Genomic DNA, 23216 nt, shown 5'->3' with positions numbered 1-23216 from the left:
AGTGTTGCTTTTTGCAGAATATAAATGCTCTGAAGAATTTTCCAGACATTTAAATCAACTTGAAGCAGTTGAAAATTACGAAGTATGCCATCTGTATGGTCCAGGAATTTAGGCTGGTATTGCAGAAACTTCATGTGTGGTTCAGGAAAAAAATTAACTATCTGAAGCATTTGGAGGTGCTGACTCAGCAGCATTTCTTTGATAGGCACATAGCTGAAAGACACCTGAAACAAATTGTTAAAAGTGAAAATATAGTGCTGTGATATTTAGATAATGCAGAATTCCTTGAACATAGAATAACATCAGTCATAAAGGAAGAATTAACACCAATCACTCAAATTGCTCGATCTCATATTATAACAGGAAGTAGGAAGACTAAATATAGTGTAAGTTTATTTTATTTGTTGTCTGGCGCAGCAGGTAGTGTCGCTGTCACAGCACCAGGGACCTGGAGGTAGTGGGTTCAAGTCCTGCTCTGGGTGACTGGGTTTCCTCCGGGTGCTCCAGTTTCCTCCCACAGTCCAAAAACACACGTTGGTATGTGGATTGGCAACACAAAAGTGTCCGAGTGTGTGTGTGTGTGTCGCCCTGTGAAGGACTGGCGCCCCTCCAGGATGTGTTCCTGCCTTGTGCCCAATGATTACGGGTAGGCTCCGGACACACCACTGCCCTGAACTGCATAAGCGGTTACAGATAATGAACAAATGAATATTGTCTAAACAGTGTCATATTATGGATAGCATATTAGACAAAATATGTTCAGTAGCTGGAAATATCTAAAAACGATTATTGTTCAGTATTGTTCAAAAGTTATTTTTACTTTTTTATCTCAGTATAATTCAGTGTTTAGGGTACAAACAGCACAATTCAGAGCAAAAATTTGACCAGTAACCAGCTATAATGAGGTCAAGTTCCCACAGAATATGATTTCACAGTTAGAAATTTGCTGCATGATTTCTAAAACATTGTTTTATTTTCTTTTTGAGATGACATTTTAACCTTTATAATAAAATCATAGCATGGAGGTGGAATATGCATATTATGAAGTAAAATCTTTTGTTAAGATTGACCATTTTACCATTACCAATACTATGAATACTGCATAGAAATAAAGTGTTTCCAACACTTTGTTCATCACTGAATTACTTTTTATATAAAAAATAAACATGAGAAAAAGAGATTTATTTACCAGCTGCCAAAGCCAAAATTATTCCTATCCAGCCAAGGATGTAGGACCATGAGAACCGCCAGTCGATGTAGCGTTTTCCAAAGAAGTTAACGGTCACTCCAGTGTAGACTGCCAAAGCCAACAGTGCAAGAAAGCCTAAATAACAAAAAACAACATTTACACACAAGGTACGATAACTAATATGGAAACTATTAAACTTCATTAAAGTTAACTAATTTCAGTGAATATTATCATTTTTTTCAGAATCTTTTTGAGAGAGACTGATTCACTGAAATGAGTTCCAGCATGTCTTCATTTCTTCACCTGTGAAGACAAATCTTATTTACAGCCTCTAAACTGATAAATTAAAGAAATCACCAAATACTATCTTAGGTGAACACTGGGGGTATTAAAGTATGGAAGCTTATTGCTTTCCAAATGAAAATTAAACAGTAATATGTAAAATGCCGTATATTGTATAATGTTATAATAATATGTATATTGCTCTATTTTTGAATTTCACATTCAAGTTTGACCACAATTCAGAAATTAAAATTCACTACTCACAATTCCATCTTTTCAATTTGGCATATTAATATATTTCATTTACACTCACATTCAAAGCCTTTTTAGTGCTTTTATTAAAATGGATATGTATTTCCTGATTGTTAATATGTATGTAAAGGAACTTTGAGTATCTTGAAAAGCGTTATATATATACAAATTATATTATTCCCAAACTGGATTTTAATATTAATTATGCAGTATGTTGGCAAAAAATGTTAATTCTATACGTTTACACTCAATATTAAAGGAGGCAAAATTAAAACATCTTAAATAATTTATTGAGAATAGAACACAAATCACAGATCAAAAGTTTAAACAGAGAATGTATCATTTTAAGGGAAAAAATATGTTGTTTCAAAATTTCATGGCGTCAACAAATCCCAAAAAGTTGGGACAAGGCCATTTTTTACCACTGTGTGGCATCCCCCCTTCTTCTTACAACACTCAGACATCTGGGGACAGAGGAGACCAGTTTCTCAAGTTTAGAAATAGGAATGCTCTTCCATTCATGTCTAATACAGGCCTCTAACTGTTCAATTGCCTTTCAAGGCCCTTCTTCCTCTTTATGATGTACCAAATGTTCTCTATATGTGAAAGATCTGGACTGCAAGCTGGCCATTTCAGTACCCAGATCCTTCTCCTACGTAGCCATGATGTTGTGATTGCTGCAGAATGTGGTCTGGCATTGTCTTGTTGAAAAATGCAAGGTCTTCCCTGAAAGAGATGATGTCTAGATGGGAGCATGTGTTGTTCTAGAACCTGAACATAGTTCTGTGCATTAATGGTGCCTTTCTAGACATGCAAGCTGCCCATGCCACAAGCATTCATACAACCCCATACCATCAGTGATGCAGGCTTCTGAACGGAGCGTTGATAACAACTTGGGTTATCCTTGTCCTCTCTGGTCCGGATGACATGGCGTCCCAGTGTTCCCTAAAGAACTTCCCTAAAGACTTATCTGACCACAGAACAGTCTTCCATTTTGCCACACTCCATTGTCAGTGGATTGTGTTCACTGACAATGCTTTCTGGAAGTATTCCTGAGCCCATTCTGTTATTTCCTTGACAATGGCATTCCTGTTTGAGGTGCAGTGACGTTTAAGGGCCCGGAGATCACGAACATCCAGTAGAGTTTTATGGCCTTGACCCATACGCACAGCAATTGCTCCAGATTCTCTAAATCTTTTGATGATGTTATGCACAGTTGATGATGATAACTTAAAAGTCTTTGCTATTTTACGCTGGATAACACCATTCTGGTATTGCTACACTATCTTTCGGCGCAACAATGGTGGAATTGGTGATCCTCTTACCATCTTGGCTTCAGAGGGACACTGACACTCTAAGAAGCTCTTTTTATACCCAATCATGTTGTCAATTGACCTAATTAGTGTTAATTGGTCTTCCAGCTGTTTGTTATATGCTCAATTTCCTTTTTCCAGCCACTTATTGCTACTTGTCCCAACTTTTTTTGGGATTTGTTGACACTGTGAAATTTTGAATCAACTTATTTTTCCTTTAAAATTTTACATTTACTCAGGTTAAACTTTTGATCTGTCATCTATGTTCTATTACGAATAAAATATTGACATTTGCCATCTCCACATCATTGCATTCAGTTTTTATTCACAATTTGTTTAGTGTCCCAACTTTTTTGGAATTCAGTTTGTAGTCCCACAAGTATCATCCTGCACTGAGGTCAAAAAGTATTCAAACCCATGAGATACATTTACATTTGGATCACTTACACCTGCAAGATGTTCAGTTACTGCAACAACACCACCAATCACTGTGTTGAAGAGAGTTTTTACATACAAATATAAATTCAGTGATAATTGTATCACGCACTAAAAGTGGAGGAACAATCCAATTTGAAACAAGGTGATTCAGTAAAGTTAGAGATCGTTGTACATTATGTTTTGAAGTTCAAGTATTTGTCATTGCACAATGTACTGCCATCAGCTTCAGTGAACTAGTTCCTGTTGTTACTGGCAAATTCACATACAACTTGAACTGACAGAACAAGTTAAATAACAACAGCAAATTACAAGATAAATCTGGTTATGATTCTCGAGCTTAAGTTTAAATTTCAAGGAATAAAATCCAATTCAGTGACGCAATAGCATCAAATAGATTTAATTCTCAAGTTATCAGAGATAGGTTTCAAGTTAGAGCATAATCAGTGAAATTACAGGCTATAAAGTGATCTAACCAATAGAATTATACAATTAAAAAAAGTCATTAATTAAATTCTTAATGTTCAGTTCTCTTCTTAGCCTTGGTGACTTTGAAATTTGCTGAATTATCTTCAGCCTCATTTCAGTATGTACTTTAATTCTCCTATGATAAGATGATTGACAGGTTCCAGATGTGGAAATGGAAATGTATATTGACACATTTCTAAATGCATCCTGCCAAAAAATAAACACAGTGAGCAAATGGAATTGCAAAGAAGGTGCTGCTTCCTCTATTACAGATCAGTTTTGCCACACTTTTGTTGTATGATTGAGATTGAAAATGGAATTGAATCATGCCCACCAGACAGCAGCAGAGCAAAGCCACCAGTTCTGACTCTCCGGTTCTTTGTCCCGTTTGCAAAGGCACTGAGACCCAGCACCACTCCAGCGAAGCAGCTCAACACTGAGAGCAGCATGAAGGCCCTTGTTGCATCCCAGAAAGCTGGGACAAAAAATATATATTAAAAGGCTGTAAATGTAAAGCATAAATAATACCAGGGACTCCAAAGAATCCCTGAAATTATCTGCATGCCCCAAAAATCTGCAATGCATCAGCACATTCTTTTAGATTTTTATGTTTGGCCACTTGATGTTTATATTTTCTCAATAAACACAACTGTCTTAGATCATTTTTGCTCTGGCAGACAGTTAATATATTATTTATTTTGGGCTTTTTTATGTATTTGAATATGCGAATCCTTTTCTTTTAAGTTTTATCAAATACTCCATGTAGAGCTGCTTTGTTTTACCTGAATTGTTAGGGATATAGAAACTGGATGATAATACTGTAAATTAAAGTGAAATCATGAAATATTTCCATAGAATAAAACAACAAATCATGAAGTCCATAAGGTGTTGAGAAAAACACTGAGGTGTTCAATAGAGTGTTGTTAAATCCAGCTCTCAACAAATATTCTCAAATACTATAATTTTATTTTTCTCATTGTCACAAACTATATTTTCTGCAATTTCTTTCAGATTCAATAAAATACCTCATCAAATATTTTTTGTTTGTTTTATGTGCTGTATAGCATAGCATAGATATTAAAGAGGAATTCTAGTTGTCAAGGTGTGAACAAAGATCATAATTTTTCACAGTGGTGGTGATGGGAACCAGACAATTTTCAATTCTACTGCGCAGTAAGTTAGTACATAAAATGTTCCCTATGTTGTGGGATAAACCGTTTTTACAGAACATTTTGCACATTTATATTTTTTTCTAAATTCAGGCACATGCAAGGTGTTTTCAGAATATTACTTATAAAAATATAATGTAGAATACTGCTGGTATTATATTGTATCAAACCCATTTACAGGATTGTTGGGATTTGGTGAAAATTTTGCTAGTACGGACCACGCCCGTAGAGGCTGAAACGGGGAGGCGAACTCAGAAGTCTTTTGGGGAAGAGTTCAGGGCGGCTTATGAATGCGTATGAAGCCAGACCCCCCCCCCCCCCGTTGGATAAATGAATATGACAAAAGGGTGGAGACGGGGTGGAGGCGGGAGCGAGTTTAAAACAGGTGGCTCGGTGGGCGAACACGGCTCCGAATATGGGGATCAGCAGGAATGACCCAGCGCGGAGGAGCGAGCTGACGTGAAGCAGTAGAGTCGGGCGTGGTCCTACTCCCAAAATTATGTTATTACATAACTTCACTTTGTAGAATATAGAATCTTTCAATTAAAATTTCTGTAAGTACCAATAATTCAATATTTTCTCTTTTTTGGGGGCTGTCTGACTTGAACTTTTTTCTAAAGATAAACAGAATTTGAACTTTATTCTAATAAATCACTTTAAAATCTTTTGACGGGCCAAATAAGAGTGAATGGTATATTTAAAAGCTCAGACTTCATAAGCATCTTACAATTAATGGGTATGGGTATATATATATATATATATATATATATATATATTTTTTTTTTTTTTTTTTTTCAACAGTTTTGTTATTTACAAAAGTTGGTCAGCTGATATTTCAGAAAGCTTATTTTAATACTTTTGTCAATTAAATAAAGGTTAAAGAATTGACCTTTAATAATAAATTAACAAATAATTTGTAGATTCTTCTAGATTCTTGTTTTATTGCATCTTACAAAAAGTCCCAAGTTTTCCAGGACTGGGATTTATACATTTAATTGCTGTATTTGTCTTGTAAATATTGTGACTATATTGATAGATAATTCCAATTTAATACGTTTTTTACAATGTACCAATTCACAGCTCTGATATCTTTGTTTACACTGCAATGATACAATTAAATAGACATTTTGGAAAATAGTGGAATTTACTACTAAAGCATATAAATAAGATTCTGATATAAATTTCCCATCACTACTACTGTTTCCATATATTTACAGTACTCACCCACAGTTATTGTGTGGGCATGGCACTTGTTATTGATGCAAAATCTCCAGAGACCCTGATTTGCTGAGTTCCCAGAGTACCGATATTGCATCCAATAGTCGGTTGCAGTGGAAACAATGAGGAGCACCAGGGCAGCCACACCACACAGTGTGCCCCCACCGGCCAGAGTGTACAGCATCAAGGACTGGCCTGGGAGTCCTCCTACAGGCCAAAAAAAAACACACAGGATCCTCCTATAGGCCAGAAAATACAGAGTTCACTAGAGATGTGCAGCATAAACAGGTTTTAATTTATCCATGTGTTTCAATGAAATAATGACTGGTGTGGTTATAACCATCTCTCCTTTCAAGGATAATGTTCTGTAAAATGAGTATCAATTAACAGAATATTGGGTTCATAACGTACATATTACTAGTATTTACATATTATATAAAACCTTATGTGTAGGATTTCCTTTGATGAATTTTGTGCATTTGCACTTCTCCTCTTCTGTATATAAATATATAGCTTTAGAGAGTAATCTGAGTCTCACCAGAAACATTGCAATATACAGATGTCCATGGCAAACACTTTCAGACAGGAAATCACATAAACATTTTAGAACAGATGCTTTTTGTGGTGAGCTTTTATAATAATTCACATGTTTATGCCTTCAGTAAGTCCTGGAATGTGTTGTCTAAAGCCCCTTTCACACATGCACAATAAACCAGAACTTTTGCAGACTGGAGGAGGTGTATGTGTGAACACAATTCATTTATTTGATTTCTGAGTAAAACATCAAGTAAGCATCAGCTGTTTGTTTTAACAGTTTTTTTTTAAACTCTAGAGCTTAATTTTCTAAAACTGGGGCTTAATAAATAAATACATACATACATACATACATACATACATACATACATACATACTCTATTTATTCACTTTAATTTGCTTGCTCTCAAATGTTCCAGGATTCAAAATCAGGCACTGAGACATTTTGGCCAAACTTATCCTGTACAATCAGCATATCAGCATTTAACCCACATTATGCAAAGCCTCCAATAGTAGGCTAATCAGTGGCTTTTTTTTTAATGGAAAAGTTCCAAAGTTCCAGTGAATGTAAACTGCAAACACAGCACATTCCAGATCAGCACATTTTTATGATGTGGCCAAATGCTGGATGCTCTCTTTCTCTCTGTCTAGCTCTCTCACATACACACACACACACACACGCTCGTGCACACACAGACACACACACACACACACACACACACACACACACACACACACACACACAGATCCATCCTTCATTCTAGAAACATTGGTGTTTGGCAGGCCCATTGCACTGCATATCACAATTCAACATTCATCTGTAAAATAAGGGGACTATTCATGTACAAGCTAAAGGAAAAATCATGGGGACAGAACGACACTGCAAATGGATGCAAGTGCAGAGGGAACAGTTGGGCCTTTGTATGACACTAACGACAGACACTTAAAAGAAAAAAGTACAGCAAGTACAGTATCAGCTATGGAGATGTATACTTCATTGCTTCTGGCTTGTAACATTCGCACATATATACAGAAATGGGCTACATACCCCTTATACCAATATAATTGTACAATATTCAAATATAATTGCAAAATTAAAAATGGCATTGCCATTTCTAGTCTTTACTTATATTAAGCAAGCATTCAAATATACAATATATATATGGTGAGTCATGTACCTTCGTTCTGTTGAGGTTTCTCTCTCCTGGTTCTTTCCTCAGCTGTGCATGAATCTCGTCCTCTCTGTTTTAAGCTTCTACGCTTTAGCTCCCATTGTTTCTGTTACAATAGAGAGAATAATCCAGTGCAACATGTGAGATGTGAGGTAACTCCCCACCCCACTCCCCCACTATCTCTATCTCTCTCTCTCTCTCTCTCTCTCTCTCTCTCTCTCTCTCTCTCTGTCTCACAATTAGACTAGTCTTCTACATCTTGAAATACAGAAATGTCAGCCCCCAGCCCTGGATTTATCTCTATCAGTCCAGTCCTCATCAATCCTGATGGGATAAAGTTGCTTATAATCAAAGGGGTGTAGTATAATTATAAACTCAAAAAGTATTGTTACCTGAGCAAAGTTTGTATGATGTTGTTACACACTTCTGTGATCATTTTGGTCTAAAAGAATCTTGAAACTCAATAGTGCAACAAACCACAAAGCAGCACAAATAACTAGCAAATTTTAACTTACATTTTAAACTTAAAAAAATATATTTTTTAAAAACATGTAATGTGTAATGTGCAGATCATTTAAATCCAATATTTAAATAAAAATGGTGCAAAGCCTATACATAGTTAATTTTTTTTTATTTTGATACCAGCAACACATTAAACTTAGAAACCTTTGTTTAGCACTGTGTTGCATCACCTTTTATTTTAAAAAACTTTGTATGCAATATTGGGAACTAAGGAGACCAATTGCTTCAGTTCTGAAACATAAATATATTCACATTCTTGCTTGATATGGAAATTTGCTCAAAACTTTGTTCCAAATGTTATCAGTGGGTCTGAACTAGTTTATCATCTGTCTTTTGTCTTGTACAATGCTGTTGCAATCCATGCAGAATGCGGATTGGCAGTGTCTTAGTAAAATAAGCAAGACATTTCATGAAAAAGACAATGTCTGGATGGCAGCATGTTGCTTCAAAGACCTGTATATATTGTTCAGCATTAAAAATGCTTTAATATATTTGCAAATTACCCATGCCATATGCACTAATGCACCTGCATAACATCTCAGATGCTGAATAGTTCCTATCCTCTTGAGCCCAAAGTACGCAGCATCCATTATTTCCAAAATAAGTGCAAATTTTGATTGGCCGAACCACAGGACACTTTCCCACTTTACTTCAGTCCATCATAAATGACAGCAGCATTTCTGGATCTTGTTTATATATTGCTTATTCTTTGCATGGCAACGTTTATATTGCATTTGTTGATGCAGCGACAAACTGTGTTCACTATTTCAATATTTGAAAAGGTGTTTGTACTGTTTTAAATTAAAGATAGTGATTAAATTATTTTATTCATGTTCATTTTATATTTACATTTTGCACAGCATTCTGTCCTTTGGGTTATGATCAATATTAACAAGCCAGTTACTAAATAAGTGCACTTTGTAGTTCTACAATACCAGATTGCAGTTTGACTCTTTGTGACACATTATCACCCCCTTTACCGTATCATTAAAGATCAGCCTCCACAGGACATCCACTTAACAGGTGTTGTTTGGAATGTTGATCATTCTCAGCACTGCAGTGATACATTGTATTAGAATATTGTTCCGTCTAAAATGAATCATGACTAGAGATTTTATATTCAAACTTTCTTACACTAATGAACAGTCCTACGTTGTTGACTTTAAACATTCACAGCGCTCAACTGTTTATTAGAAACACCTATGTTATTTTTTACAAAATTGGTGATTTTGGAGGCCTGGGTCTAATGGTTAGAGAAGCAAACATAGGACAAGAAACACTCTTATTTAATCCCCATGACCAACAGGAAAATTGGGGGAGGGAGGTGTATAGGAACAGCGATCCATGGCTGAGGGTACCCTTTGAGCAATACACCTAATCCCTAAAGCCCAAAACTGGCTGCCTGCTGTTTCTGGTGTTTTCACTGCCACAGATGGGTTAAAGGCAGCAGACAAATAGGAGAGCTATTTAAATTATTTGTTCTTTGTAAAGAGGGCAAATTTATATGAATTAGTATTATCACAAAAGCAAATTTTTTATAATACTTGGAGTAAAAAATATATATATATTTTGAAAATTGTGTGTGTGAAAGTACTAGTGCTGTCGAAGTCAAAACATACACTAACTTGTTTTATAAAATTTGGCCACAACTTCCCTAAATCACTTTTTTTAAGAGTGTAATGATGTATTAGTGGTTGTTTTCAGTTTTAAACAACATCACAACTGTTGACTTCTGAAAGCAGATTACTTTACATTCATGCTGAAATTTGTATCAAATATCATAAATCTCAAAATACAGACATTATAATATGTAAAAGAGAATATTTAATTAAGATTTTTAAAATTAACAGATTCTACTAATGTAAAGGTTATTACACTGCTGATCTTATGTTGCTTCTTTTATTTTACATTTAAATATCTATTATTAAAAGTTTCAGTCTTAAGAAGGCACAATGCGATTAATCACAGTTCATTTCAGAAAATTGAGATTAACTAGTTAATCATTTTGACTGACAGCACTAAAACTTACACTATCTATTTATTCAATGGAACCAATATTTAAAAATCTGTTCCCAAAGACAGCTCTAGAAATATTTAATTCCCATCTTATTATTATTATTATTATTATTATATGGAATAATTGAAACCAAACAGGACATTCAGAGAAAGTCTGAACTTCATTCATAAGGAAAACAAAACAATTATTTTCACTTCTGTACAGTATGCATTTCTGTTGCATAATTATAAGCAAATGAACAACACAAAACATACAAGTAGATTTTCATTAATACAAGTCTCAACATTAATGGCTGCACATTTAAACAGATGAATGATCAACAATTATTTACCAGTTTCATAATATATTTCCAGTATAGGTTCTGGAAATTCATGCACTGCCCTAAAGGCACCATTTTTAAACTCATTTGGCCTGTTCAAGCCATGCGCAAGCAATGATATTTCACAAATAACAAATATAATCATTACAAATTTTATCCATCACATCATCCAACTTGCTGAAGATTCCATACATGAAACGTCTTGAAGTAGAGTTTGGAATCATGACTAAAACAGAACATGCTATTGAAGTCTGTGTAGGATGCTTTAACATGGGACAGTTCAGTGAAAGCTGCCCAGCTTTTACAAATTAGTAGATTTTTTCTTCATTTCCTCTTAGGACGTCCCTTATCCTTTTTTACATGCTTGTTGAACTTCCCTCCATTGCCTCCCTTGCCCCTGTTCTTCTGCTCCTTCCGCTGCAGGCCTCTTGTGTCCTTCTTCATCCGTCCATCCACCACACGGAAGGCACCTTTCACCCCTGGTGGTCGGCGGATTTTATGCCCTGCACCCTTCTTGGCCACCACATACGTAACCTCCCTCTTCTCTTTACCCACACCAGCCTTCTTGTAGATGCTGAGGAGAATTGTTTGTTTTAAATACAAATGTAAATGTACAAAAACAAACTTGTCATCTTATCATTACTTTTGAAATTAAAAACATCTTTAATAAGCAACATAAAGGATAATCATACGCTTGAGTGGATATGCTTAATGATCTTTAACTTCTTTAATTTAAAATTCTTGAATTTCTAAAGTTCTTTAAATGAACAAATGTAGGTGTATAATAGATGCACAAATATTAAATTTGATATTATCTAATTTAGATGAGTCCCTTTAGGGTAATTTGGCAGCCTCTAACATTTCCTCCTTATGGCTTCTTTGGCTTGATGCTAACTTTCCCACATAGACAATGCACTTCAATAAGTTACTGAAAGCCAAAAAGCCCATAATCTGTTCCACTTTAAACTTGTTTAATAAACATAATCAGATTGAAAGAGATGTGATGTCAGAGTCTATGAGATAATGTAACTAAATAAGAAAGTATAAATTAGTAGAAAATGCAGCTGAAGATGTGGTGACATTTCAAAGCATGTATAAAATCTGACCTTTTTAGCTGCGCCATCTTTTCTCTTTCAGAAATGTCCACTGTATTGACCACTGCTTCAGCCTTCTTTTTAGCCTGCTCCATCTTCTTCAACATCTAGGACACATGTCAAACACATTTTTTGTTAAATATTGTTTTACATGCAAATCTGAATTTCAGAAAATGATTTTAAGTAAAGGTTAAATTTTAAATAAATAAATACTACTACTACTGCTACTACTACTACTAATATCTCTAAAAAGCCAGAACTGTAGATGTATATAACAGCTTATATAAACTACTTCAACTGGCCCATTCATTATAAAATGTTTCAACAATCCAAACATCAGCTGGAGCATTCAAATTATTTTTTTGTTCCAAGTGAGGATGTGCTGTTCTTTTTTTTTTCTATTCTCTCACCCTCCTCTTCTTGCGAGCTTTGGCCTCTGCCAGTCTCTTGATTGGACGAGCATTGATCTCTCTCCATTTCTCTTTGTATTCATCCACCATCTCACGGGTCACAGGGATAGGTTTCTTTCTGTGCTTTTTCTCATCATCTACAAACCAAGCAGGTACCTCACTCATGTCCTCTGAGTTGGCAAATCTAAATCAGAGGACAAAAAATTGATAATTTAGTCCCAACGGTATGAGAAACTGAGTTCAAAAAAGTTAACACACGAAACATAGATCACACCTATGAAAGGAATCATCTATGAGGTCCCTGCGCCTTTTTTTTGATGTAGCAATGTGAGCTCCAAGAGCCAGGCCCTCAGCATCTAGGATTCTAGCCCGTTTACCTAAAAAAACAAACAAACAAACAAAAAAAAACCCAACAGCATTATATGAAAGAAAGAAACAACAACATACCATTGATATGTTAAATCTCATAATCATAATCATTACAATGATTTTCAGTAACCATTATGAAAGAAATATTCAAGCTCATTTTATTATCATTTTATTGATAATGCCCTGGAGTGTGGACCCACATACAGGGTCATTAGACTGTAATAGTGTGTGTCACTGTACATACTTGTGCTCTCTACAGGAACTACTTGAAAGTTGTCAACACTGGTAAATTCACCAGGCTGTGAGGCTTTCTTCATCCTTGCAATGTCCCTGTTTTAAAAAATAAATGTCAATTTCACAAATAAAATTGAGCATTAATTAAATCCACAAAATCCTGTTTTCTTTCTTGTTAATATTCAAAAGGTATTACACTGCAAAATTTCAATAAAAAGCACATAAATTATTCTAACATTTTGTAACTATTATTAAGTTTATGGGTTTTTTTTACGTCCCAAAGGCACACACAGGTTCTCTCTCTCACTCTCTGTCTATACAGGTTAGTTGAGCTGTGAAACACTCCATTGGAGCTGGGCTGTGCCTGCTCTTCCCTACATCAATTAACATTTTGTTGCTTCCCCTCTCTTGCTCAAGGTGTGGACAAGTTTAATTTGGGTGCGCCTATACACACAAAATCGTTTTCTGTTAGACACATCAGGAAATGGGCGTGTGCCATCCTCTGTATTTTTATGTTAGGATTCGTTTTCTTTTCCCAGGTCAGCCATTTTGTTCTTTTTATTTCTTTGGCACTGTCTTCAGTTACAACTAAATGCATTAATGTTAAATAGAAATATCTACATCTCAGCGTTAAATACGAGCAAACAAAACAATTGTTTATCAATAATCATGAGTTTATAATCAATAAATCATTAGGTTGTTTATTACCTCTCATCATCACTGCTGTCCTCAGAGTCATCATCACTGTCCTCTTCCTCACTTGCTTTGTCTTCTGCTTCTTTTAAATTAACAGCTTCCTCAACAGCCTTAGATTCCTCTTCAATCTTATCCTTTTTTCCTTTACCTAAAAGAGAGAGAACAATGATAAACCCCATTCTTCCAGTGTATACATTTTCATCAAACACACAAAGCAAATATGTACCTGCAGCCTGTTTGCTGTGAAGTAGCTCAGTCTGTCTGAGTTCCTTCATTGCGTCTCTATCTGCATCCAAGTCTAGTTCAGCGAAAATGCCCTGAGATAAAACAAAGCATCTTCATCTATCACAGTACAGGCCATTGCCACATTTATGACTTCGGTGCATATTCTTATCTTAACCACAAAAATTTAACCATTCTGAAAACACATTAAAAATCTTATATTAATATTAGTGATTTAAAGCAGTTTAGCAATTTTCAAAAATGGCATAAATGTCACATAGGTGACCCTGTCTTTTACTCAAAGCTGGGAAATGCAGACCTATAGAATACTGAGTGCTGAAGGACTATATTTACTTTGCTAAACCATATGCTGGTCTCTCGCTCTGTCTTTTCCTTTTTACTTTCCAGATCCACCATCAGCTCGTTCCCCTCTCCCTCAACATCTTCCTCTTCCACAGTGAAGGAATCCCTGGACAAAACAGGAGCATATGTTGGGGTGGCAACAGGTATTCAGCCAACATAATCACTTTATTTAAATACCAGTTACAGTCAGCATGGCTGATGTGACTAGAAATTACATAATAAAGAATTTTGCACTGAATGTACTGTATGTAGTAGGGCTGAACAATGTAAGGAAAATACCTAACTGGATATTTCTGACCATAACTGGGCTTTAAATTTTACACAATCTTCAACCAAATTGTCCCACAAAAATAAGTAACAATAATAACAACACATATATATAAGTATCTAAATATCCCCATTAAAAACTTGAAACACGTGTTCTACATAATACAGGCTATAATTAGCAGTTTTTGCGATTTAAAATCTACATTTATTCAAATTAATGATTAATTGTTCAGCTCTAACATATAGTTTCAGGAAACTAGCAAAGTCTTCAAAAGGACTAATAAAATGAAGAGAAAAAGAAAAACTAGGACTGGTGCTGTGTATGTTACACACTTTTTCACTAATCGTTTCTCATTCTCCTCAATCGCCAAAAGGTCCTCCTCTTCCAGATCTGAGGCCAGGGAGACACGATCACTCTCACAGTCAGATACATGAACATCGTCTTCTTCTTCCAAGTCAACCAGTGTATCTGCTCCAGTCATGTCCCCCAGAGTGAGCTCACTCAGCTGTAATAGCAACAGCAAGAGAATGGGGAATTAAAAGACACACATTTCACTACTGTTTTCCCTTATGTTATTAAACTTCCCTGAACACTTCCAAAGACATCTGTGAGAATGAAAATTAACACTCTGAAATCTTCTCTCAAAAACTCTCAGAAACAGAGCTTGGGAAGAATATGGGGCTTTCTTTTAGAGAGAGTAGGAGAGTGAGGTGCAGTCTATGAAACTCAAATTATGGGTTTGATTTTATATTTCAAAGTTTTACTTTATTTTTATTCCATATTCTTTCCTTCTTTAGCATCCATATATTCTCAAATGTAATATATTTGCAAAACTTAGTTCTCATTCCAATTCTTTCAAATTCAAGAACTGAAAAATTTTCAGATATGCAGTTTTCAACTTTTCTTATTTTTCCCAAATTTACTATCTTCTTATCTTTCCCAAATTTCTTTTTGCAAGTCTCATACTTCCATTGTTTCACAGAATTTTTTTTTTTCCAAGCTTCATTTAAGAAACACAGATCTTGGAAATGTATTGTTATTCATAACTTGATCCCAATTATAAATCAATTGTTGTTAAAAATGATAAGATGTTTGTGTTAAATATGACATTTTAAAAGAGTCAAGAGTCATATCACAGGGTGGTGATAAACAGAATATTTCATTACCTTGTTTTTATTGATAGTGCTAAGTGAGAACATACTGGAGTCTCCAGCATCAGCAATAGAAACTCCAGGAAGGTCCATCTTGAGTTCCACTCGTTCTCTCTGCTTCCGTCTCTCTCTGAGTAGCTTCTTTTTTTTACTGCAAGAACAAGCATTTACTTTATAAAAAAAAATTTTACTTTACTTTCTTTTTAAGTATTCTCTGCACAAAACATACCGTTTTAGCTCTGCAAACTCCTCTGCTTTTAACTCAGCCAACTTTTTCTCCATCTCTTCATCTTCATCCTCCTCTTCTGTTTCATTCTCTTCTTTCTTATCCTCTTTCTTCTTTCTGCTGTTGTTTTCTGTGTCACTTTCATCTTCACTGAAGCTAAGGCCGAATGAAAAAGAGAAAACATATTTAATGAAAGCTTGGCAGAATAATGTCTGCTCTTGCTGATAAGAAATCTGTTACCTGATTTCCTGGTTCAGCTGCTTGGCCTCCTCTTTCAGCTTTTTGGCCAAAGACCTCCTCAATTTGGATCTCCATGACAGGAGGAGGCTGTTTTCCAAACAGAGAAAGATTTTATTAATATCAACAATTTATGTTTTAACGTGAATATAACACACAAAAACTACATCAAAACTCACCGGAGCTCCTTTCGTCCAAGAACTCTGATGTCTTTGCAGCACTCTTTAATCTCAGTGGTTGTATGAGCCTCTAGCTCTGAATTGTCAAAAGTGATCTAGAATAACATGATAAAATTTGAATGTGTTTCTAATTGAGATAACACTTGAAACACTAAAAACACATAATTGGAGATAGGTAATTTAAAGTGGTAATAAAAGATATAGGTGACACTATGAAAAAAATCATGACCATCACTAGAGTTTACATGAAGCTCAGGCAAAGTATTTTTAAAAATATAAAATACACCGTGTTTGGCTCTGTGTCTAAAAAACTGAAATATACATTTCTGAAAAAGTTTAGGTTGTTTTTATACATCTTATTTTTAACAAAAATGACAACCTTGAAATGTGCACATTTATTTATGAATAAGGACATGATCAGCTGAATATAGCAAACTATTGGGATGGTCTGTTCCACCTTAAAAGGTGTTTCATGTATATTCATTCATATTTAGGTGGCACAGAAAATTCTACTCTTTATTAACTACAGTATAAGAAGATCTGGAATCTTAGATACATAAAATAAATCTATTTGCTTTCTGTTTCAGAATCGTGGTTACTTCTGTACAGCACATCATGTAACTCCACTATATATATATTTATCTCTGTTATACATGATGTCTGCCCAGTTAGCTGTTGGCTAACATTAGATTTTTTGTTTTGTTTCCTTTAAAAATTGTATGTATGGCTGTATGAATGAAATGTACACATACAAAACCAACTCTGTTCACCGTACTGTGCCAAATGTCCCATTTTTTAGTTACTAAATAAATAAATAAATAAATAAATAAATAAATAAATAAAAAGTCGCTATTCAGAAAATGCCTGTAAAGGCCAATGTAAAAGAATTACTTGCACAGTGATAGGTAGAGAGATAGACATGGCATTTTTTACAGTGATGAATGTATTACTTTATACTACTTATATAATACTAAAAGCAATAGCTGCAGTAATAGTAATAGTTAATATAAGTATTAATTATAAGCAGACCATAGGAGTAGCAAAATAGTAATGGTAGTAGGAATAGTAAGAGTAGTAGAAGAGTATTTGTTCTAATAATAGTGGAGAATTAGTAAATGCATACTTCACTGGCTTTGCTCAGAAAGTCCACAGGGTTCTCTGCCTTTAAAAACTCAGTGACTGAGAAAGGGTGATGCAAAGTCAGGTCACCATCATTATAGCCTTCCGCCTAAAAACACAAAAACAAAATCAAATTAAGCATTATAAATGAATCAAAATGTGTTCATCTAAGCACTGCCTTGGTGAGAGCACCTACTTTGGGTTTCTTTACAGCCACCAACTCCTTCACAGTTTTCACTTGCACTTCCACCTCTTTAAAGGCATGCTTGGGATCGAAGAATTTGTTATCAATTCTGTCTGGAGCTAGAAAACCTAACAAGAAAGTTAATTGTTATAATAAATGCACAGACCAGGCAGACATACAATACAGAAGCATTTTGGTCAACTTGTTTATTCTTTTTATATTTTATAAACTTAAAATAACTAACAAGCAAAATGCAAAAATAAAACAAATATATGTAACATATCGTAGCTCTCCAATCAAAAACATCTCCCAAAAAAAATAATAACTTTACAGGAAAAGAAAAAAGCCTTCTTAGATTTCAATGGAAGTCACTGAAAAAAAGATTTTCCAAGTAGTTTTGAGCATTTATATTAGTCCATTCATCATGAAATTTTCACAGAGTGTAAAGGACAGGTGCAGTGTTCCTATCATGTAATAAAATAAAAATTGACAAAAAAAAATGGAGATATATGTTTTTGATTGGACAGCGATAATACTTAAGTTTGTTCTCTGTACAGCATCAGTTAACTGATTTCCACTTACAAATGAACAAACTCTGATTTGTGAAGACATGTCCAAAAATATACAGGCTATAACTTTACCTTGGCAGATGACGAAGATTTCTGCAGATTCGTTACGGGATGCCTGAGGCTTGGTAGCCTGCACTTTCTTAAAGAATTGATGGAAAATCCACATCAGGGGCTGGTAGTCTTTTGAGCGGAAGACTTTGGTAACAAACGTTCCTCCTTTAGCAAGAAACTCACAGGCAAGCTTGAGTGCCATGAGAGTAAGATGAGCTGGTGAGGACAACAAAAATAAATAAAATTATTAATACATTTTTATCTGATTATTATCTCTCAGCTGATTTTCTTTCCCCTGATATTCTGCTTTAATTTATACATTTCATTAAATTTGTATACAACATTACAGCCGATGCATTAAAATTACATTAAAATATTTTACACACACACACCCCAATCACTGGATTAAAAACACCTACCTATATATTTTATCAGTTCCACTTATGTTCTACAATTACAAACAGTAATCAGTTCACCTGTTTCTCTGCATACATTCCTATCCCTATTTCTCCCTGCTTTTTAATAATCAGGAACCCCAGAGGACCCCAACAGAGCATGTGTTATTCGTTGGTGGATCATTCCTTGACATGGTACGAGGTGTACAAGTGGATCAGAGCCAGCACTGCTGCTCAAGTTGTTAAAAAAAAATGCGTCCACTCACTGTCCATCAACCTCATATGTCCACCAGATATAAAATCAAAATACAACGTGGGTGTTCCAGTGATCATTCAGCATATAATATTAAACAAGCACACAAAGACACAAACAATGAAACCAGTTAAACAATGGAAACAATTATTGTTCATGTTGCACCTATAACGTATCTGTATTGGCACCGATAAAGGCACTTAAACACAGAGAGCACCGATACCATAGGTGTGTTTGAATTGGCCCACTTACTATTGCCTACATGTAGTACACAGGGCACTTTTCAGGAAACACCCCATGAAGCATGCATGCCGCTAGATGCAGCTTTAATTTAAGTCAGAGCAGATGTAAACAGAATTGATATTTCACACTACACACAGGTTTTTTGTTGTTCATTCAAGCTTATTACATCTTATTAGCATTACAGAACACTGCTTTAACAAAATAAAATCTGTAACTATAGCAATATAAATATCTGGATTAATAGGCACCCATCTAGTAATTAAGATAGATAGAGTTGGTATCGGCAGATACTTGAACATGAAATATTGGTATCGGAAGGGAAAAAGTAGTATCCGTGCATCCCTAGTTATTGTGAAACTATATTTTTTATAACAGTTGTAAAAACCTTGAGAGAATGCATCATGCTGCCAGTTGGCTCCCACATTGGGTGCTCCATCATTAAGCATCACATCAACTTTCCAAGTCTGCAGCTCTTTCTTGAGTGCCTGTATGATAGAAAAACATAAATCATTAATGACAGCCAATGAATAAGCTACAGAGAGTGGATTTGCAAAGAAATATCAGTCCTACCTGTCTGCATTTTTCAGTTGTGATGTCCTCCTGCAGCGTGACCACACTGGGGATAGGTTTGATGGGGACAAGGTCAACACCTAATTATGAAATTAACAAAAGGTTTAACACAAGACCATTAATGCCATAACATCAAAATAAAGACTGAACTAAACTTTTTCTTGAAAATATATTATGCACTCACCAATGATGAGACTGGACACAGGCATAAATTTGGATGCCACTTGCAACCTGAATGGAAGTCAAAAATCATGCAGATGATACACAAGCTAACTATCTAAGCATCACTATACAGAACACAGACAGTAAACACAGGCATGTGCAGTGGAGCTCTACAAAAGAGGAATGATTAAAAGACAAAACTATTAAAAAAAACTACAAGACATTACATTGTACTAGAAGCACATGTCCCCAAATTACCAGTGTTATCTGTAAGAGAGGCAACATTAGGCCACAGAACACGTCATTTTCATTCTACTTTAAATGACGCAGCACTGTGAAGCACCATCATTCTACAGACAGTATAGATACCATGGACACAGCAATTTCTACTATTTTCACCTATAGTAACTGTAAATATTGTTTTGAAGATGTTCTGAAGAAACTGCACTATCTAGTTACATCTGTCCACCTCCGCAAATAACTTACCATCCACCTGGTGCAGCACAAAGATCCACAAGAGCCCGGGCCTTCTGAAGAAACTGGAATTTTCTATTTAGCTGAATGAGCTTAAAAGACGAACGGGACCTATAGCCTGGAAGACAGATAGAATTACAGTTAAATTCAGACCCTAATATTAATTTGCAAAAACATCTCAATTTTTATGAACATTAAATCAAATTATTATACATTCCAGGTAATATCATTAAAAAATGTACTTAGGAAATTTTGATGATGTAAAAATAATTAAACAATACACCAACATTTTTTTCAAAATTATATTTTAGGGAAAAATTTATTTTAAAATTAATGTTTTGGCAAAAGCAGATAACTCCACGTTTTATGTTTTCAACAAAGCCATATTGTACATTGAAGTACCTTTTTAATGCAACATTTAATGTTCTTAAACATAAGCATTAGTAAAAGTTCAGAAAATTACAATAAAAATAGTAAAGTTCTTGGCAATGTGCATAAGATCATAAACAGGAAAATTCCAGACAGACCAAAAAACCCCTGAGCATGAACATGCCAATTAACTGAATAACACAGGCCATGAAGAAAATGACAAAGATATGCAAACAACCAAATGGACCAAATCATTTGCACAAATTATGTATTGTTATCTCTATCTACATTAGTTCTTAAGCATGTGTGAACCCTTTGGAACGTAAAAATGTATCACATTCCCACACAAGTTCTAAAATAGGTAAGGAGAACAAACAAATGAGACCAAAAATTAGACTTAATCATTTATTTAAAGAGGAAAATTATCCAAAATTACAAATCTGAATTGCAGAAATATTTGAACCTTTGCTTTCAGTTTTTGTGTGAAAGTTTTTTGCAGCAATAATTGCAACTGTTGAGTAGTCCTGCGCATTAGCTTGGAGTAGTTTTAGCTGCTTCTTCCTTACAAAATAGCTTCAGCCCTGTTATGTTGCTGGGTTTCCTCCCATGAATTGCTTGTTTCAGATCCTTTCTATTGGATTATGGTCAGGAATATAACTAGGCCATTCCAAAACATCAACTTTGTTCTTTAACTATGCTTTGGTAAAATAACTTGTGTGCTTACAGTCATTGCATTGCTGCATAATCCATATTTTCTTGGGATTTAGGCTATGGTCAGATTTCTTGATAGTTTCCTTTAGAATTTGCTCATATAATTCAGAATGTATTGTTCAATCAATAATGGCAAACCTTTCTGGTCCAGGTGCAGTAATGCAGGCCCAAAGCATGATACAACCACCACTGTGTTTCACAGATGGTTTATGCTGGAATGCAGTGTTTTCCTTTCTCCAAGTATAACTCTTCTCATTTAAACCGAAGTGATTTTTTTTTTGGTGTCATCCACCACAAACTTTGTTCCAACAGCCTTCTTGCTTGCCCTTGTTATTCTCTGGCAACATTAATACAGATAATTTTGCTCAATAAATAAACAACAAAGTCAAACAATTTTGTCTCATTTCTTTGATTTAATTCTCTTTATCTACTTTTAGGACTTGAAAATATGATGAACGAGTACCACATCATAGGAATCCAGTCATAGGACTCACAACAGAACATATATTTCTACATCCAGAAATAAGAACAAGAGCACATTCTAAACTAAACTACTAAAGAGTAAAACATACACTAACCTTCACAGGAATTATGTTAAAATGTGAGGATGCTAATTTAGTTTAAACAGCTAAAATAACTAGCTAGATTTAAGGGCTTAAAAATCTATTGTTCTTGTTCTCAACTCAACATGAAGCGTTAAAACGATGTGATGTGTGCGAATATGAAGCTAACTTAAGTCTGCGAATAAGCAGCCCAACGAATCGGGAGCTGCGAATAAAAGATCAACTTCACCGTCGTCTTGTTAGGAACCTATAATGCATGTGTTACTGCGACTCTGCAGAAAGCCCCTTCTGCAAAAGTTTCATGGCCGACGCTACACAATAATGACAACATTTGCTTTGGTGACAGGATAATAACAAGCAACCAATGGCAGTTTCTGTAGTTTAAATATATACGGACTAAGGAGTGTGTGGTACGATTATCACACGACAATTTGAAACTGACTCTTGAAAACTAAATTAATCAAGGAAAGGTCCGTTTACTGTAAATCAAATGCTTTTTCCCTTTACTGTATAGCATTTTGAAATCTTAGGTAAAAACCGAGAAAAATAGTGACAATGCAAAATGGACGTAAACGTTTGGGGTATATTAACCATATCTACCTACCAAAATCGCACTTAAATGGACTTAACTCATAAGGTTAGCAGCTAGTGGTAATCAGAAGTTTCATACAATAACGACACACAATTATTTATTTTCTAAATGACTTACCCGTTTCTTTTGCCAGGTGATAAAATTTGTCTTTACGAGACTTTCCAACTTTTGCTTTTTTGCCCATATTTGCTATATTAAATGTATATATCGTTTATAAAAACTATAAACGCGTCGAACTTTTGGGCGAAGTACCACCACACGTGGGTAATACGGCGCCTAGTTTTCGCGTCACGCTCAATATGGGTCTGTTCCAACTGGCGAACTTGCATTCTTTATGACGTTTGTACACTACCTAGTGCACTCGAGAGAGAACACTAATATATTCATTGTTCGTGGCTCCAAAGTACCAAAGAGACCTATTTATATGTGTATTTATTTAATCATTTGTACACCCATGTCGAATGTATGGAGAGGGAAAAAAAGTCCTCTTTTCATTCGTCCTTCGAAGGACACGCGAATATATGACACAATATCGGACACTCTTTCCGGTGACGTCACGACGCAGCCTCCTTAGACCGTTTCATTTGTGTAACCTAGGTTACTAAGAAGCAACCTTCACAGT

General features: G+C 35.1%; 2 protein-coding genes across 2 annotated transcripts; both read right to left on the bottom strand.

Annotated features, from left to right (window-relative positions):
- Window positions 1–49: 49 nt before the first annotated feature.
- On the bottom strand, window positions 50–8143 carry lim2.2 (lens intrinsic membrane protein 2.2). Its single transcript, XM_066648351.1, has 5 exons — window positions 8039–8143; window positions 6333–6565; window positions 4274–4414; window positions 1190–1324; window positions 50–224 (listed from the first exon to the last, which is right to left on the bottom strand). The coding sequence occupies exons 2-5, from the start codon at window positions 6508–6510 to the stop codon at window positions 154–156; spliced, it is 525 nt and encodes a 174-aa protein (XP_066504448.1). The 5' UTR covers window positions 6511–6565; window positions 8039–8143; the 3' UTR covers window positions 50–153.
- Window positions 8144–10728: 2585 nt separating this feature from the next.
- ftsj3 (FtsJ RNA 2'-O-methyltransferase 3) lies at window positions 10729–22900 on the bottom strand. Its single transcript, XM_066647515.1, has 21 exons — window positions 22712–22900; window positions 20372–20477; window positions 19908–19954; window positions 19724–19803; window positions 19539–19638; window positions 18284–18478; window positions 17655–17770; window positions 17463–17567; window positions 16340–16434; window positions 16164–16250; window positions 15927–16079; window positions 15713–15848; window positions 14879–15051; window positions 14270–14384; window positions 13920–14010; window positions 13706–13841; window positions 13008–13093; window positions 12669–12771; window positions 12395–12578; window positions 11997–12091; window positions 10729–11464 (listed from the first exon to the last, which is right to left on the bottom strand). Exons 1-21 carry the CDS (start codon window positions 22776–22778, stop codon window positions 11215–11217), a joined length of 2520 nt encoding a protein of 839 aa, XP_066503612.1. The 5' UTR covers window positions 22779–22900; the 3' UTR covers window positions 10729–11214.
- Between the last annotated feature and the right edge of the window lie 316 nt (window positions 22901–23216).

Source organism: Hoplias malabaricus, chromosome 16 (genome assembly GCF_029633855.1).
Source record: "Hoplias malabaricus isolate fHopMal1 chromosome 16, fHopMal1.hap1, whole genome shotgun sequence".
Lineage (NCBI taxonomy): Eukaryota > Metazoa > Chordata > Actinopteri > Characiformes > Erythrinidae > Hoplias > Hoplias malabaricus.
Note: the sequence above shows the minus strand (reverse complement) of the source record. Positions and strands in the feature narration are given on the sequence as shown.

Bases quoted from the DNA above. Each gene is read 5' to 3' on its own strand.
- lim2.2 (XM_066648351.1), bottom strand. From the start codon at position 6,510: ATGCTGTACACTCTGGCCGGTGGGGGCACACTGTGTGGTGTGGCTGCC. The intron at 4,415-6,332 runs GTGAGTACTGTA...TTTTTGTCCCAG, and splicing joins TGCCCACACAATAACTGTGG to CTTTCTGGGATGCAACAAGG. The intron at 225-1,189 runs GTAAATAAATCT...AATTTGTTTCAG, and splicing joins AATTTTGGCTTTGGCAGCTG to GTGTCTTTCAGCTATGTGCC.
- ftsj3 (XM_066647515.1), bottom strand. From the start codon at position 22,778: ATGGGCAAAAAAGCAAAAGTTGGAAAGTCTCGTAAAGACAAATTTTAT. The intron at 17,568-17,654 runs GTAGGTGCTCTC...TTGTGTTTTTAG, and splicing joins TGGCTGTAAAGAAACCCAAA to GCGGAAGGCTATAATGATGG. The intron at 12,092-12,394 runs GTGAGAGAATAG...CATGTGTCCTAG, and splicing joins AAGCTCGCAAGAAGAGGAGG to ATGTTGAAGAAGATGGAGCA.